Source organism: Lactuca saligna, chromosome 2 (assembly GCF_052625555.1).
Source record: "Lactuca saligna cultivar CGN05327 chromosome 2, ASM5262555v1, whole genome shotgun sequence".
NCBI classification, from domain to species: Eukaryota; Viridiplantae; Streptophyta; class Magnoliopsida; order Asterales; family Asteraceae; genus Lactuca; species Lactuca saligna.
In genome coordinates, this window is record NC_136418.1 from 168736025 (window position 1) to 168750729 (window position 14705).

The 14705-nt window shown below is 35.4% G+C and overlaps 2 protein-coding genes across 3 annotated transcripts; one reads left to right on the forward strand and one right to left on the reverse strand.

The window, feature by feature from the left end:
• Positions 1 to 7634: 7634 nt before the first annotated feature.
• Positions 7635 to 8874, forward strand: LOC145032690 (V-type proton ATPase subunit G1-like). 2 transcript variants are annotated; one of them, XM_078981583.1, is made up of 5 exons: positions 7641 to 7747; positions 7854 to 7893; positions 8145 to 8234; positions 8318 to 8418; positions 8518 to 8874. In XM_078981583.1, the coding sequence occupies exons 3-5, from the start codon at positions 8147 to 8149 to the stop codon at positions 8659 to 8661; spliced, it is 333 nt and encodes a 110-aa protein (XP_078837709.1). In that variant the 5' UTR covers positions 7641 to 7747; positions 7854 to 7893; positions 8145 to 8146; the 3' UTR covers positions 8662 to 8874. The 2 variants fall into 2 exon arrangements, with proteins under 2 accessions (XP_078837708.1, XP_078837709.1); XM_078981582.1 differs by lacking the exon at positions 7854 to 7893 and having other exon boundaries at positions 7635 to 7747.
• On the reverse strand, positions 8853 to 11668 carry LOC145032689 (putative serine/threonine-protein kinase). Its single transcript, XM_078981581.1, has 5 exons — positions 11427 to 11668; positions 11083 to 11198; positions 9975 to 10191; positions 9642 to 9879; positions 8853 to 9555 (listed from the first exon to the last, which is right to left on the reverse strand). The coding sequence occupies exons 1-5, from the start codon at positions 11500 to 11502 to the stop codon at positions 9126 to 9128; spliced, it is 1077 nt and encodes a 358-aa protein (XP_078837707.1). The 5' UTR covers positions 11503 to 11668; the 3' UTR covers positions 8853 to 9125.
• Between the last annotated feature and the right edge of the window lie 3037 nt (positions 11669 to 14705).

Consider the following 14705-nt stretch of genomic DNA (forward strand, 5'->3'; position numbering starts at 1 on the left):
AATCACAACAGGTTGCCTTTATGCATGCAAATTATACACAGAAAAGGATCAAATAGATTTTTGAATAATAGATTCTACCCTAGGACCACAACCATACAAGGAACAGGAAATAAGGCCAAATCAATCATTCTAAGACTATAAGCTCCTAACTGTATATAATTTAAAAGCATACACAACCCTGATATTGCGCAGATGCAAAAACCCGTGTTCGTTGGCGATAGAAACCCGCAATTGACACTCTAACTTCCCAATAGGCATATCAAACTCCCTATTAAAAGATCAAGATACAAAAGACCGACTCGCACTCAAGTCAAACAACACAAGAGCAGGCAAAGAGTTCACTAGGAACGTACCTACCAGAGGCATATATATATATATATATATATATATATATATATATAAGCATAACACAAACATAACTAACATAATAATGAATAGATACATACCGGTCATAACATCTAGAGTTGACATGGCCTCCTCGGTAGTGAGCTGAAAAGCGCGACCTCGAGCCCTCGGGGGATCCACCTTGCCCTGACTCCCATATGTTATACTCAAAGTAGCTGGCGACGCAGCCTACGCCGGCTTGGCAGCAAGCAAGGGACACTGGGACTTAATTCGGCGTAGGCTGCGACTGCACCGGGGCCAGTCTCTACTCTCTCGTCTGAAGCTCTATCTCAATCTAACACCGCCTGGTGGCCTCTTGCAACTCCATCAATAAACCATAACGCTTAGTGGATACAAACTGCCTGATATCCCTCTCGAGCATGCTCAAGTAACGAGTCATCTTAGCCTGCTAAGAAGAAGCAAACTTATGACAGAACATGGCCCTCTCAGTGAAAATCTTGGTGATCTCCATTACCGACTCAGTCCCCTTCCTTAGGTCCAAATACTCCTGGGCCAACCTCTCACGCTCCACCAGTGACACATATCTAGAACGGAAAATCTCCTCAAACTGCTCCCAAGACACAGTAACTCTCTGCTCAATTGAATATGATCCCGTAACAAGTCTCCACCAATCCTTCGCTCCGGACCTCAGAAGGTTCAGAGCGTACCTGACCTTCTGGTTAGCTGGGCAAGAGCAAGTAAGGAAACACCCCTCAATGTCAGACAGCCACCTCATGGCTATGATCATGTCCCGAACTCCATCAAATGCCGAGGGCTTTATATTATCGAAGTCCCGATACTAGAAAACTCTCGCAACACCAACCCCAATAGCGACAACGACTGTGGTGGCTGTATCAGCAACAACCTCAGTCAAAGCAGCATAACACTCATCAAAGTACCCCGCCATGGCGGTCTTAATAGACCTAAACATCTCTGGAAACTAAGCTCAGAAGTGAGCAACAACCTCCTCCTGAAGGATCTCCCTAATCTTGTCCTCGAACACAGCTGGCCCACCCTGACTGCTAGCTCTCGATCCCGATCTGGATCCAGCCTCAAATTGTCTCGTCATCACCATACAAAAAATAAACTGGGGAGATATAAGATAACAAGCATATCATACCAGGGGAACCAACTCCCAACAAAGCCCCAGGGTTTGTGACTTCCCGGTTACGCGTACGGGTTATGTGCTTTCAGTAGTACGGGCCCATACTACCTTCCACACCTACCCGTATTTGTCTCAGATGATCATCACAACAACCTTAACAATACATACTAGCATGCACATACACTATATCCTCACTCCCTAGAGGAAAAATAAGCATCACGAAACTGGCCGCCTGACCAACACAAATCATCCATGAAACTTCCACCAACCCAACAACACTCGTGTATGCTAATCATACATAACCCTGGACCCTATAGATAGTTAAATACCTGATCCTACCCTAAGCTCTTCATCAAACAAGAATAGGAAATAAGGCTAAACCAAACATTCTCAGGTTGTAGGATCTTAGTTATGTATAACCATGATGCATATACTAAGCAACTACAATAATGATGTCAATTTCATATAAAGAACCCCAGGCTATCATGCATCATATAATCAAGAAATTTTATCATGCAAATTCCTGAAGATCCCTAGACTATCACTAGCATGTTGTTCTAACATATCACAATATCAAATAACAGTGTGGTAATTCGGGGTCTACTTACTGGCTCCGGCTGATCGTACACATTGCATCCTCTTTGATTATTTGAAAATACTTTGAAAGTCATTTTAAAACCTTTTTCCCTAGTTTGAGACTGGATTCACACGAATGTTCCTCCAACTCACTCAAACCAAGGCTCTAATACCAACTTGTAACATCTATAAAAATCATGAAAAATTTAAACTTATAAAACTAACCCAAAATCATAAATTGTTTACACATAGATTTCAAAACATGTTCAATATCAGAATTTCCCAAAATCATAATTCAAACATGAGGATATGCACGGTCACGCCTTCGCCTTCCCACGATCACCTAAAGTACCTGAAATATAACCCAAAACTACAAGCCCAAAGCTTAGTGAGATCCCCCATAGTACCAACACATAAACATATAACAAATACAATTAACAGCATACTATGGGTCCAATCAGCCATCGGGTTGGAATACCCTAGGCCCTCAACCATCGGGTTGGAATTCAAACATACTATCGATCCAATCAACCATCGGGTTGGAATGCCCCAGGCCCCTCAACCATTGGGTTGGAATGCCAATACACTATGAGTCCAATCATCCTCGGATGGAATACCCTCGGGCCCATTCAACCATCAGGTTGGTATGCCCCATCCTATTGGCTTACGCATAAAGCAGTGAAGCCTCAAGCACCCACCAAAAATGTGCACATATAATAGATAATCATATAACAGTCTATAACCAGTCATACAGAGCTACATATCACTAAGCATATCATCATCCTATATAACAAGATACTGATTTAACAGATCACTACAATACAATAACATGTGTAACAAGATATCAATCCAATGGGTCGGCCTTGGTGCCTTCGAACCATAGGTACAGTGAGGAAAACTCATCTCGAACTGGACAAAAGTTGATGAGGTCTCGGCTTCGAATCTCAGATAGCTAATCAACACCTATCCTAACCAAGTGACCAATCTCAGTTGAAAACCCAAAATACCCTTAAGATTAAACTTGGTAAAGTCCATGATTCGTTGGTCATGTCGTGATCTCTAATGGTCATGTTGTGACCCAATAGGTCCTATACAGACGAGGATTGCCATTCTCACGTTGTGACTTCCAAGAACTCACATCGTGAGGACATCCCAGAACAAAATTTCTTAATGAAGTTCTTAATCCTTTTTGCCAGGTAACCAAATCCTTCATATGGTCTTAATCGTGACATCCCCAAATTCACGGTCATTTTTAAAATTTTATTTATGCTTATTTAAAAATCAGAGTATCCATTTTAAAGAATAGTTTTGCAGAATTTGATTCCAGAAAACATGATAAAGATATTATCAAAGAATTTCGGAAGAAATGTATTTCGTTTATATTATAACATTGCAATGTCATCGACAATACAAAAACATAAACATAATCAGACCTTACATTCATTTAAATTAATGATTTACATCTTCTTTAATCTCTCAGTGTAATGTATCTTTGTATTGACACCTATGATACAAATAAATTGAGTGGGTCAGGTTGGGAAACATGGCGAGTACATAAGGATTTCAATCCCACAATGTTATATAATATATATATTTTCGAACTCATAATATATACAATTTCACCTTATATAAGCAATTTTATCCCACCCGGTCAATCCTCATAACGACACGATCCATACTCTCGGATCTAAAATTAACAGCTTTACCTAATCCATACTCTCGGATCAGGTATGTCTTATACATGATCTTAGATTAATGACAAATTTTAAAGTTCTACCTTCAGTGTATATCTCACTCGTAATCATAAGAAGATACTACCCTATATTTCTTAATTAATTTAGGTTTATTCTATATCCTAAATCATCATATATTGTCATATATGCTTTTAACACGTATTTTAGGCAATATCAAATATTTCACACATAAACATATATGTAATACTTTAATTAATACTTGTATTAAAATTATGTTCATGAAAGGGACTATGAACTCACTTGTTAAAGTGATACTCTATACTCGGGCAGCGCTTCGCTTCTAATAATTTTAAATCCTTCGACAAAACCTAGTATCGTTATCACTAGATTTTAGTCTAATATTGATTGTGAGTAATTATTAACTCAAGGTCTATAGGCTATATTATTTTATAAGTGTTAAACAATACTTTTCAACTACTATGTACAGACAGGGGTCAGACATGAAACACCGGAGGGCGGGACCGTTTTGGCATTTAAGTTGTTCTGAAATCCAACAACCATATGCGACCCTTCAAACCAGACTCCCCGTAACGCAAGCAATTACAAGGTATTATTAAACACTTTGTATATTTTATAAAGCTTAGAACATATATTTTTTATAGGTTTATAATAACGATAATGAACTTAAACATAAGTTATACTTAAAGTAGTGTAAACATAACTCACTTACAATGGAGTTTAGCTAAGAGTCGGGCTCTGCGGGGGCAGAACTTCTGAGCCGAAAGCTCTTCTTCTCGGAGCCTTCTGGCACTCTGGGACTCGCCTCCAGCACTTGGAAGTACTAGGGAATGGGAGGGACTAAGAGAGGTAATTGAGAGAGAAAGAATGGGAAATGTGTGAAGAAATGAGGTGATCATCACACCTATTTATAGGCTGAGGGCTTCGGATACGCTGGGCATAACTTCGGAGTACGTTGCGCATACTTTGTATATTGGGCATACGAGGCCCTTTCGTGTACGAGGGGCAGGTTTCATCATCTGAAGCAAAGCTGTGGAGAGAAAGGAAGGGCCAGGATTGTGCCATGTGTCAGCCTCGCATCCTCTCATAATTTGATTAACTTCTAAATTTCGTAACTTTTGCATATGAGCTCCGTTTTCAACGTTCTTTATATCCACACATAGGTAGAGAGATGATATACAACTTTCATTTAGACTTCATCGGCTAATTTTAAATTTATTTTTAAAGTTATATTTTAACAGGCTTAGACATATCTAGTCCGTTAAAATTTCAAAATTTTGTCATCTGACGTCTGTTTTCGTTTGTTTTTATATCGTTGAGCTTCTATTAACGAGATCTCCGATTCTCGTTTATATCGTGTCAGCTAAAAATCAATCGATCTAAAATTCGATTTCCGAGGTGTGCACTGCTATGTTTAATATTAGAAAAATCGTAACTTCCTTATACGAAGTCAGATTTGGACGTTCTCTATATGCACGATTTCGGTTTAACGTGTACTATGAGTTTCGTTTATACCGCTAAGGCTAAAAATTAATTTATCAAAAATTAATTTTTTACGTTACGTAGTGTCGTGTCGATTTAGCCATAAAACTTCGACGGGTCATAACTTATTCGTTATAAGTCGGATTTTAGCGTTCTTTATATGTACGGAATCATTGTGACATATACTATAACTTGGTTAAGATTATTCATTCTAAATAATCTTCTATTAAAAAGTCATTTTTAATGCTTATTGTCTCTAAATTGACTAGTCCGAATTTGCGAACGTTACATTAACCACTCTAGAGCATCATAAAAATCGTGACTTTTTGGACATGCATGTACAACGCATGTCCCAAACACTACAAAAGTGTAAAATGGAAAAATAATACAAAATCTTCATGCAAGAGTCATAAAACTCCACCAAAATCTAAATCTAGAACCTATAATGCTCAAAAGACACTGGAGATCCATAAAGTTGCTAACTTTATGGATTCCAACCACTATTTCATCATCGGAAAGAAGAATTTAAGCATAAAAACCTAGATCTAAGGTTATAAACTCATAAAGCAAGGAAGTTGAAACTCACAAAGGCCCCAAAAAGTGGAAAGGTACTTGATGGGAAGACTTAAATGCATATATGATGGGCTAGATGCTCTTATTCTTCTTCTTCTTGGCTAAAATCACCAAAAAATTAGCTCAAGATCAAATATGAGTGTTATGGTTCCAACAAGAGGTGCAAAGAGGCAATGGAGACTGAGTGTGGGCTAACCCTAACCCTCACTTCCTTTTAATTCAGGGAAAAACCCCAAAATTAGGCTTTCATCCCGGACTAACCTCACGTCTTGAGCCAAACATTCTCACATCGTGAGGCCCAAAATGAAACGTGGCCGCACCAGCCTCCTTACGACGTGACATCCAAGGACTCACATCGTGAAAATGGATAAATCTTGAATTTTTAAAACCTATCAATTTCCTCACCTGAAATGAATGTTACATTTTAGCCTATATTTTATACCCGCGATGATTTTACAAAAATCATAAATCTCTCATACGAGTTCCGTTTTCGACATTTGTTGCCTCAAAATTCTTATCTGAAGGAGTATTAAAATTCTTCGTTTGGTGACTTTAGTTAAAGTCAACCGTTCTTTTTGTAACTTTTTATGCACTATTGATTTTTATATTCTATAAAAATCATATTTCCTCCATATAAAGTCTGATTTTTACAAATTTTATATTTTCAAAATCTCATCGATACATACTTTCCAAATATCCTATCCAATTCGTAGGGTGTTACAACTTTTCATGCTTCTAATTCTTGGCTTTACTTTTTAATCGGTAGAGTATTTACAAGTATGTAGTTATAAAATTATTTTGTCTTTATTAATACAACATAAATGTTACAACGTTATCTTAGTACAATTATGTATGTCATTATTCATATCGACGACGCTGACGTATTTTCTTCCATTGTCACATTTAATTTCTCTAGAGCAACGCACATTACTTTTTATCCATTATAGCAACACACTTATAATAGCAATGGAATTATATTTCTTTATTGATAATAAAATATGTTTTTGCTTTAAAAAATACATGAAGATAGTGTTTTAGGTGATTTTTGTACGTTTTGTATGTATTTTTTGTATGACTATAATATTTTTGCATTTTTGATTTTACAATTTTGTATAACATTTTGTCTATGTTAAGGTACATATAAGGGTATAAAACTCTTATATTGTCCCGGACATTAAATACCAATAGTCCAGCCCTGCTTCTGTTGCTAATCATGTAACATTGATTCTATAATTGGACTATTTTTTTAAATAAAATCCAAACATGTTGATGGGCCAAATCATGTGCTCGAGTTTTCCATATTGTCGGGATGTATGAGGATAAAAAACAAAATTAGATTCTTTAACTATAAAATTAAAAAAGTGTTGGATTCCTATATGTTGCATTGAAAGGTTTTCAAATCCTGATTAAACTGCTTTTGGACATAGGATAAAAAATATTGAATTTTAAGAAAAATGTCAATTATAAGAAATAATAGATAAACCTAAAAAAAAAATCAAGAAAAAACATATAATATACTATGCGACCAATACGGAAAGTGAAATATCAATAAAACATAATGGAATAATATCAAAAGGATGATTAACATTAGAATTAAAACTAAAAAAAGTAAATCAGTGTAACAAGTTTTTTCACTTGACAAGCATGGTAAATATTAGAAATTTTAAAATTATCACATCGAACCTGCTTTTCTGTAGTTGAGTTTTAATGGCAAAAATTGAGCACCAAACAAAACTACAGGGACCAAAGCTGTAATTTACTCTAATGTAAATATGAGAAAGAGTCATCCGGCTCCCAATATTAACGGCATCGTCTCTGTAACCTCAACTTCCTAACACCCCCTTCTCTCTCTCTCTCCCGGAGACATTTCATCATCTTCTCCACCAGATTGCAACTCTCTGTTCTAAACATTAAGGTACGTTTTCATTTTTCATATGCTAAACTATTCTTATCAATAATTCGTTTCTGTCATTTTGATGTGTGAATGTCAAAGAATAACAATGGCTATCAATTGACGCCAGGTTATTCGATCCGCTGCATTTGAATCTCGATCACGATGAAGTTCGTTTTGATTTAGGGAATTAACGTGCATAATTTTACCTACGATTAGAGATACACACTGATTTCTTAATTTTCTAATCCTAAGATTCAGAATTTGATATGGATTCATATGTTTTTCCTAAACATGAAAAATGGGAGCTATCGCTTATTAATCAATATTTCTATTTCCAGTTTCGTAAATCACATCCAAACCACATTCCATACCAGTTAAAAACTATTACAGTATTGAATCTATAGAATCTACAATGTAGGTATGGAAGATTATAGACGACAAGGTGGAATCCAGCAATTGCTAGTTGCTGAACAAGAAGCTCGACAAATAGTCAACACAGCAAGAACTGGTAAAGTTTTTATATCTTCAAGATCTTTTTTTTTTTTTTTTTGTGTGTCACTGAATCATGGGGTTTTGGTTTTCTGTATTCAGCAAAACTTAATAGACTTAAGCAAGCAAAAGATGAAGCTGGAGAAGAAGTAGCTAAATATCGCGCGAATATGGAGAAAGAATTCCAGAAAATAATCTCAGATGTAAAAACTCATATATAACTTTTATAAACTTTGATCGATGATCCATGAATGATGAGATGATTAACATTTGTTTTGTTACATGAATTGATGAGATTGCAGTCGACTGGTTTTTCTGGAGTGAATGTAAAGAGGCTGGATGAAGAGACAGTTACAAAGATCGATCAGTTGAAAAAACAAGCTGCAAAAGTTTCACCAGAAATTGTCAAGATGCTCATGACCCATGTCACAGGTGTCAAGATTTGAATCATTTTGGACTATGCTTGAAAAGGATTGTTATCCTTCTTGATTAGTGATTTTAAATCTCTCTTTTGGGATAAATAAATTAATGCAGCATTTTCTGTGCTGATGTCATCTTTTTTCTACATGAACATTATTCTGATGGATTACACAATCTCAAAAAACTGTGTATGTATGTTTAGACTTTAGATCATAAATAAATGGTAACTAATACTTAGGGATCGCATCTTGAATTCATTTCCCCTTTTTACAAATTACAAAAGGCAGAATAAAAAAAAAAAGGAGATATTTGTAATCTCACATAAAAAGAATTCTTCATCTCTCACACGAATAGGTTGTGTGATGAGGAAAAAAAAAAAAAAAAAAGTTTAACTACAATTTGTCAGATTCCAATCCACAAACTTACACAAATCTACATTACTTTTTACATATGTTAGTCTCAAAAAATCTAAACATAAACAAACTATGCATCAAAAACTCGTAGTAGACTTTCTCTTATTAATCTTAACATCCATAAGATCAGCCACAAACCCCGGCTGAAAAATCTTAACCCCATCCACACTATTCTCTTCACTCAACATCTTAATCACTCCAGACATTCGTGGCCTAAGTTTCGTGGTCTCTTGAACACATAACAACCCAACTTTCAAAAACCTCACTGCTTCCACTATCAACCCCTCATCATCCTCTTTCAACAACACATTATCCACTACATCCACCAATCGCTCACCATTATACATACCCCATACCTTATCCACCAAAAATTGTTCACCATGTTCCATATCAAAGTCAACAACCGGACGCCCGGTAATAATTTCAAGAAGCAGTACACCAAAGCTATAAACATCGGATTTACGTGTCAAACGTCCACTAATAGCGTATTCGGGAGACAGATACCCTCTAAAAAGAAAAAAGAAGAAAGTGTTAGTTGGTTTTGAGATGACATGTTTGGGGTTTGAGATAAAACAGAGTAGTACTGTACTTACAGTGTCCCAGCAACACGTGTACTAATGTGAGTGGCATCGTCTTGAAATAATCTTGAAAGGCCGAAATCGGCAACTTTGGGGTTGAAGTTGTGATCTAGAAGCACATTACTTGCTTTGATATCTCTATGTACTATGTAAGGGTTCTTTTCTTCATGGAGATATGCTAATGCTTTAGCAACTCCTAATGAAACATTCTTCCTTTTTGACCAACTAAAACTATTTCTATTTTGCTCCCCACCTTTAATAAATCAACAAACTAAGTATTAATTTATCATTAAATTGTGTTAATTTGATGTGTGGTTTGGGGTGAAAATTGAAATAAAAAAGAATTACCTAGAAATCGATGTGAGAGACTATTGTTTTCCATGTAATCATATACCAAACAACGTTTGGCTCCTTCGACACAACACCCATGAAGATTTACAAGATTTTCGTGGTGTACATCAGACAATGCGGCAATTTCAGATATGAATTCACGTTCTCCTCTCATTGATTCCAGTTCTACAGAAAGTACTTTTATTGCCACGATACTTCCATCTCTAAGTCGACCCTGTTAAATTAGAAAAAATTAAAAATTATAAGAAGGCAACTTGTGTGATAATATGCCTAAAGAAAATTAGGCAATTATTACAAGTGTGGTCATAAACTCTTAATACAATGACATCTGCATGAAATTAGGTAGGACTTTGTATGCATGAGATAAGGGTTACATTGATGCATCATCATATTGTATTTAACAACTCTCCATTACATATGATTTATTTGGTAAAAATAAGTTACTTTATTGTAATTTAATATTTGATAAAATCATAAAAGTATTTTATTGTAATTTATAAACTAACTTATTGATAACTAACTTGAGATAACTTAGTGATAAACTTAGTTTTAAGATGGTTTGCCAAAAGGGTCCAAGTCTCTTTCCTTGTGCACAAGTTTGATAATTCAATATAATAAGGCTGTTTTATTTTGACTTAACGAGCTTTACTAAATGGTTGTTTTTTTACACACTCAAGGTAACACGTGATTTAATTGGTTTAGCAAAAAAAAAAGTTGGGTTTGTACATTAGAACACCAACCTTTCACGTATATTTTTTTCACCCCAGTTATCCATCATTAAAATTGATAGATATTGTTATAATTGATTCATAATGTGAAAAACTGTCAATAAGTTTCATTCAAAGTGCTTATTTTGTCTTGAAAATAAATAGACATATGTGCACAATGTTGTATGTTTTATCTTAGACAAACATGATTATTCATTGGACTACCTTTACCAAACTTAATTTAAAAAGAAAAAAAAAAGTTGCCGGCTGTTTTAGACCAGCCCACATTATCAAATGAAAAGATTTTGATGATTACTTGTTATTTATTTAAAAAAAAAAAAAAAATTTAATCATCCAGAAAAAAATATAAAAATTATATAATTGGTTGAGGAGTCCACCTTGTAAACAGAGCCAAATCCTCCTTCCCCGATTTTATTCTTGGAGCTGAAACCATCACTAGCAATTTTCAAGTCATGGTAAGAAAATAACCTAAAATTCGAAGGACTTTCTCCACCTGTTTTTCACAATTTCCATTTCTTGATTATAAAATTCTCGAAAAAACACCCAGAATTCAAGAAACAATCACATATAACTACATATCAAAACACCCAGAAGTCAAGAAACAATAACCCATGAAATTCTTTTTATAGATTTCGTTTCTTGATTCAGTCATTACTCGAATCAAATTCTTGAAAAGTTTCAATTTTTTGTGCACGAAATACAAAGGGAAACTTATGCTGACCTTTTTCGTTCTTATAGACCTCCTTATCGTCTGAAGTGGAGCAGAAACATTGCGAACAGGGGAAAGACAACTTCATTCTTGTACAAATTCCAGAAATTTAGAGATTATTATGGATGGATCTTGATTGAGTTTTGAAAGATGAGGAAGATTGATGATGATGATATATATATAGGAGTAAAAAAGAATGATGTTTGACCTCCTGAAAGGACTTTTTGGAATAGGAACAGTGGGAAAGATTGGTTACGCATGAACATACGACCAAGCAATGGATTAAGATTAAACAGAAGTTGGTTAATTAATTTGGTTTAATTGGCAACTACCACGAATAAAGATCCTTTGACTACTTCTTGTTAGTTGTGAATTGAATTAACCTTTTAATTTGTTTATTATTTCCTGCAATTTACATAGTTCTTTGTTTAATAGATAGAAGATAATATGAAATCTGATCAAATGATATTCATATCCACATAGTGTAAACAATCCTTTGAGTAATAATAATAACTGTTATTCATTTATTCAAGACAGATAATTAGTTTAATAATTGGAAATCGAGGGTTGAAAGCCTTGTTCTCTTTTTCCTAATTTCATTATTAAGAGAGAGATATTTCATAGAAGGGTACAAAATGCAAGCTGTCCTCGCCAACTAAAGTACTTGTACTTATGTTCTGTTTTATAAATAGGGATGTAAAAAACTTTCGTGGGATCTTGAGGCCATACGTGATTAATTTTTTAAGAAATTCGGAGGCGGGGACAGGAGTGTGATTAAACACCGTTTTATATTTTGGACCGGGGATGGGAGTGAGTATTTTCATCTCGTACTCCCCCAGGGACCCTGTTTGTGTGTGTGTGTGTGTATATATATATATATATATATATATATATATATATATATAAAAGTTCACAGTATACAACGATATGATAGTGAATTGATCATATATTTTTGGATATGTCGTATTTTTTTGTAATGTTTGATATGTTGTATTTTATATTTGTAAGTCTATTGGATTTGTTGTTTTGGAATGTTGGATTTTTAATTTGTTTAGTTGTAAAATATAAATAAATAAAAACTAGATTTTAAACTTTTAAAGTTATGAAAAATAGTTTTTTAACCCAAAATATAACAACTTTTTAGCAAAAAAAAAATCAATTTTAAGCCTATAAAATGGGAGAAGAGGGCGGGATCGAGGGATATGTAACGGGGGCAGGGGCAATAACTGGTTTCAGGGAAGGGGCAAGGCAACCATTTTAGCTCTCGTTTGGTCTTGTTAACATCCCTATTCAAAATTTTATTGAGAGATGTTGTTTAGATATGTAGATTGTAGAGTCGTACACTTTAAGAGTCATTCAAAGAAATAGTAGATTTTGATTTGTTATAAGATTGATGAAATCAATATCTAAAAGATATGCAGTACCACGAAATGACATATGGGTTTCGATAAAATACATGTTACGATTAGTGTCATGTGGTAATGTATGTTTGTTTATACTCCTTTGACAGTCATTTTTTTTTAAAATGCAAAATTTCTTCAAAAATAACTTTTTACCATTCTATAAATACTAACCCCTTCAACCCCGGATCTCGCATAACCTTTTATCACCTTTCTATCATTCAATCCAAGAGTTATCAAAATGGATTCTAACAATCTCACTCCAAGATCCGATCGAAAAAGTCATGTGTTTATTAGAAGTGTTTTGTTTTTCTTTTAGACCTATCGAAACTGGCTTACCAACCATGACTAGACTCCCCTATATATCACCCCGACACCACCTCACAATTTCAAAATGTTCAACCATACTATCAAATGTCTATTCCCACTATTACCCTGAACATGTTCACCAACTTCTCAATTTTTCCCAATTATGTTTAGCAAACCTAATTCCCTCACGAGCCGCAAGCCCAACCCTCTCTCTCACATCGGAAGTTAGGGGGAGATAGGAGGCCAGTGTAGTTGTAGCGGCAACCAAGCGGTTTAATCCCACTGATTCAAGAGTTGGAGGCCAGAAGGGCCGCACTTGTAGCAAGTACATCAAGGGTCATGAGGGACTTTGTCAGTTAAGGACTATTTTCTACATGTGTGGCAAGGAGGGGTACATGGTGAAGGATTTCCCCAAGGGAATTCGGGTTTACTTCAGTTACAAATCATTGCTGATTCTGCAGCTATAAGCAAATAAGTGAGATCAATTAGTGTCACGTCGTGTTCCATCATATAGTACTCTCTTACGAACTCACTATATGATTCAGGAAGTGACTGAAGAACCTAGTCAAGAGCCAACTCACCTGAAATCTCAACACCCAACATCCTTAATCTGTCAATGTGTGACTTCATCTCTAAGACGTGTGCACACACCGATTTCCCATCTTCGTGTTTGCTTTCCAAAAGGGCTTGAGTGAGCTTGAACTTGTGGGTCAGGGAGAACAATTGGAGGAGGTGGAGGAAGTGAAGCATGACTCTCATTTCCTTGATCGTATCTTGGAACGTCATCTTCATTTTGAAAGCTTGTTCTAAAGGATTTGGGAAGACCATTATAAGATTCAAACATCTACAAAATAGGAGAAAATTCAATTCAGTTGATAAGAATCCTTGATGTAACACCCAAAACGAAACATCAAGGCTAGGATCCAACACAATACTCTATAACCTAGAAGAAGGATGTCGTAATCTAGTTGCAGAATATTTGTAGGTAGGTAAATGACGATTTACCAATTTCCACCATGAAAAACGAAAATGAACTTTAAGTTTTAAATGAATTGAAAATCCTAGATCTTTTGAGATTCATTGAACTTTTCAATGGCATGTTTAATCTCGATTATGCCCTTCAAGTTTGCGACTGGAATGCCGAGGATCACGAACAAGGTGAGAATAACCATACGAATCTACGTGGTGCACTCAATGCTACTCTCACCTAATCAATGTGTCGGTTAGCCACACACGCTCCATTGATCTATGACAAACATCGAGCCACACTTCGTCACCATTGCCAAACCCAAATTAGTGTGTCGGTTAACCATACACGCTCCACTAACGTCTCGGCAAGGGTATAAAGTGTCATTCCATAGATTAGCATACAATTTTACATTTTGCCTAAAGTAACAAGATTTGGGAATTTATGAAGGCATTTAGCTACTTTGTACTTCATTATACTTTTAATGGAAGGTTTCATCATATCCTACCCGTTCGGCTAACGACCTTCCACTAGTCAAGAGTGCGGTGGGTAAGAGTGGATACCTATTCAATTGCCATTATATAGGCAATTTCCTTAAACACCCTTTATAGACCA

Bases quoted from the DNA above. Each gene is read 5' to 3' on its own strand.
- LOC145032690 (XM_078981582.1), top strand. From the start codon at position 8,147: ATGGAAGATTATAGACGACAAGGTGGAATCCAGCAATTGCTAGTTGCT. The intron at 8,235-8,317 runs GTAAAGTTTTTA...TTCTGTATTCAG, and splicing joins AGTCAACACAGCAAGAACTG to CAAAACTTAATAGACTTAAG. The intron at 8,419-8,517 runs GTAAAAACTCAT...ATGAGATTGCAG, and splicing joins TCCAGAAAATAATCTCAGAT to TCGACTGGTTTTTCTGGAGT.
- LOC145032689 (XM_078981581.1), bottom strand. From the start codon at position 11,502: ATGAAGTTGTCTTTCCCCTGTTCGCAATGTTTCTGCTCCACTTCAGAC. The intron at 10,192-11,082 runs GTGGACTCCTCA...CTAATTTAACAG, and splicing joins GATTTGGCTCTGTTTACAAG to GGTCGACTTAGAGATGGAAG. The intron at 9,880-9,974 runs GTAATTCTTTTT...GATTTATTAAAG, and splicing joins TCTCTCACATCGATTTCTAG to GTGGGGAGCAAAATAGAAAT.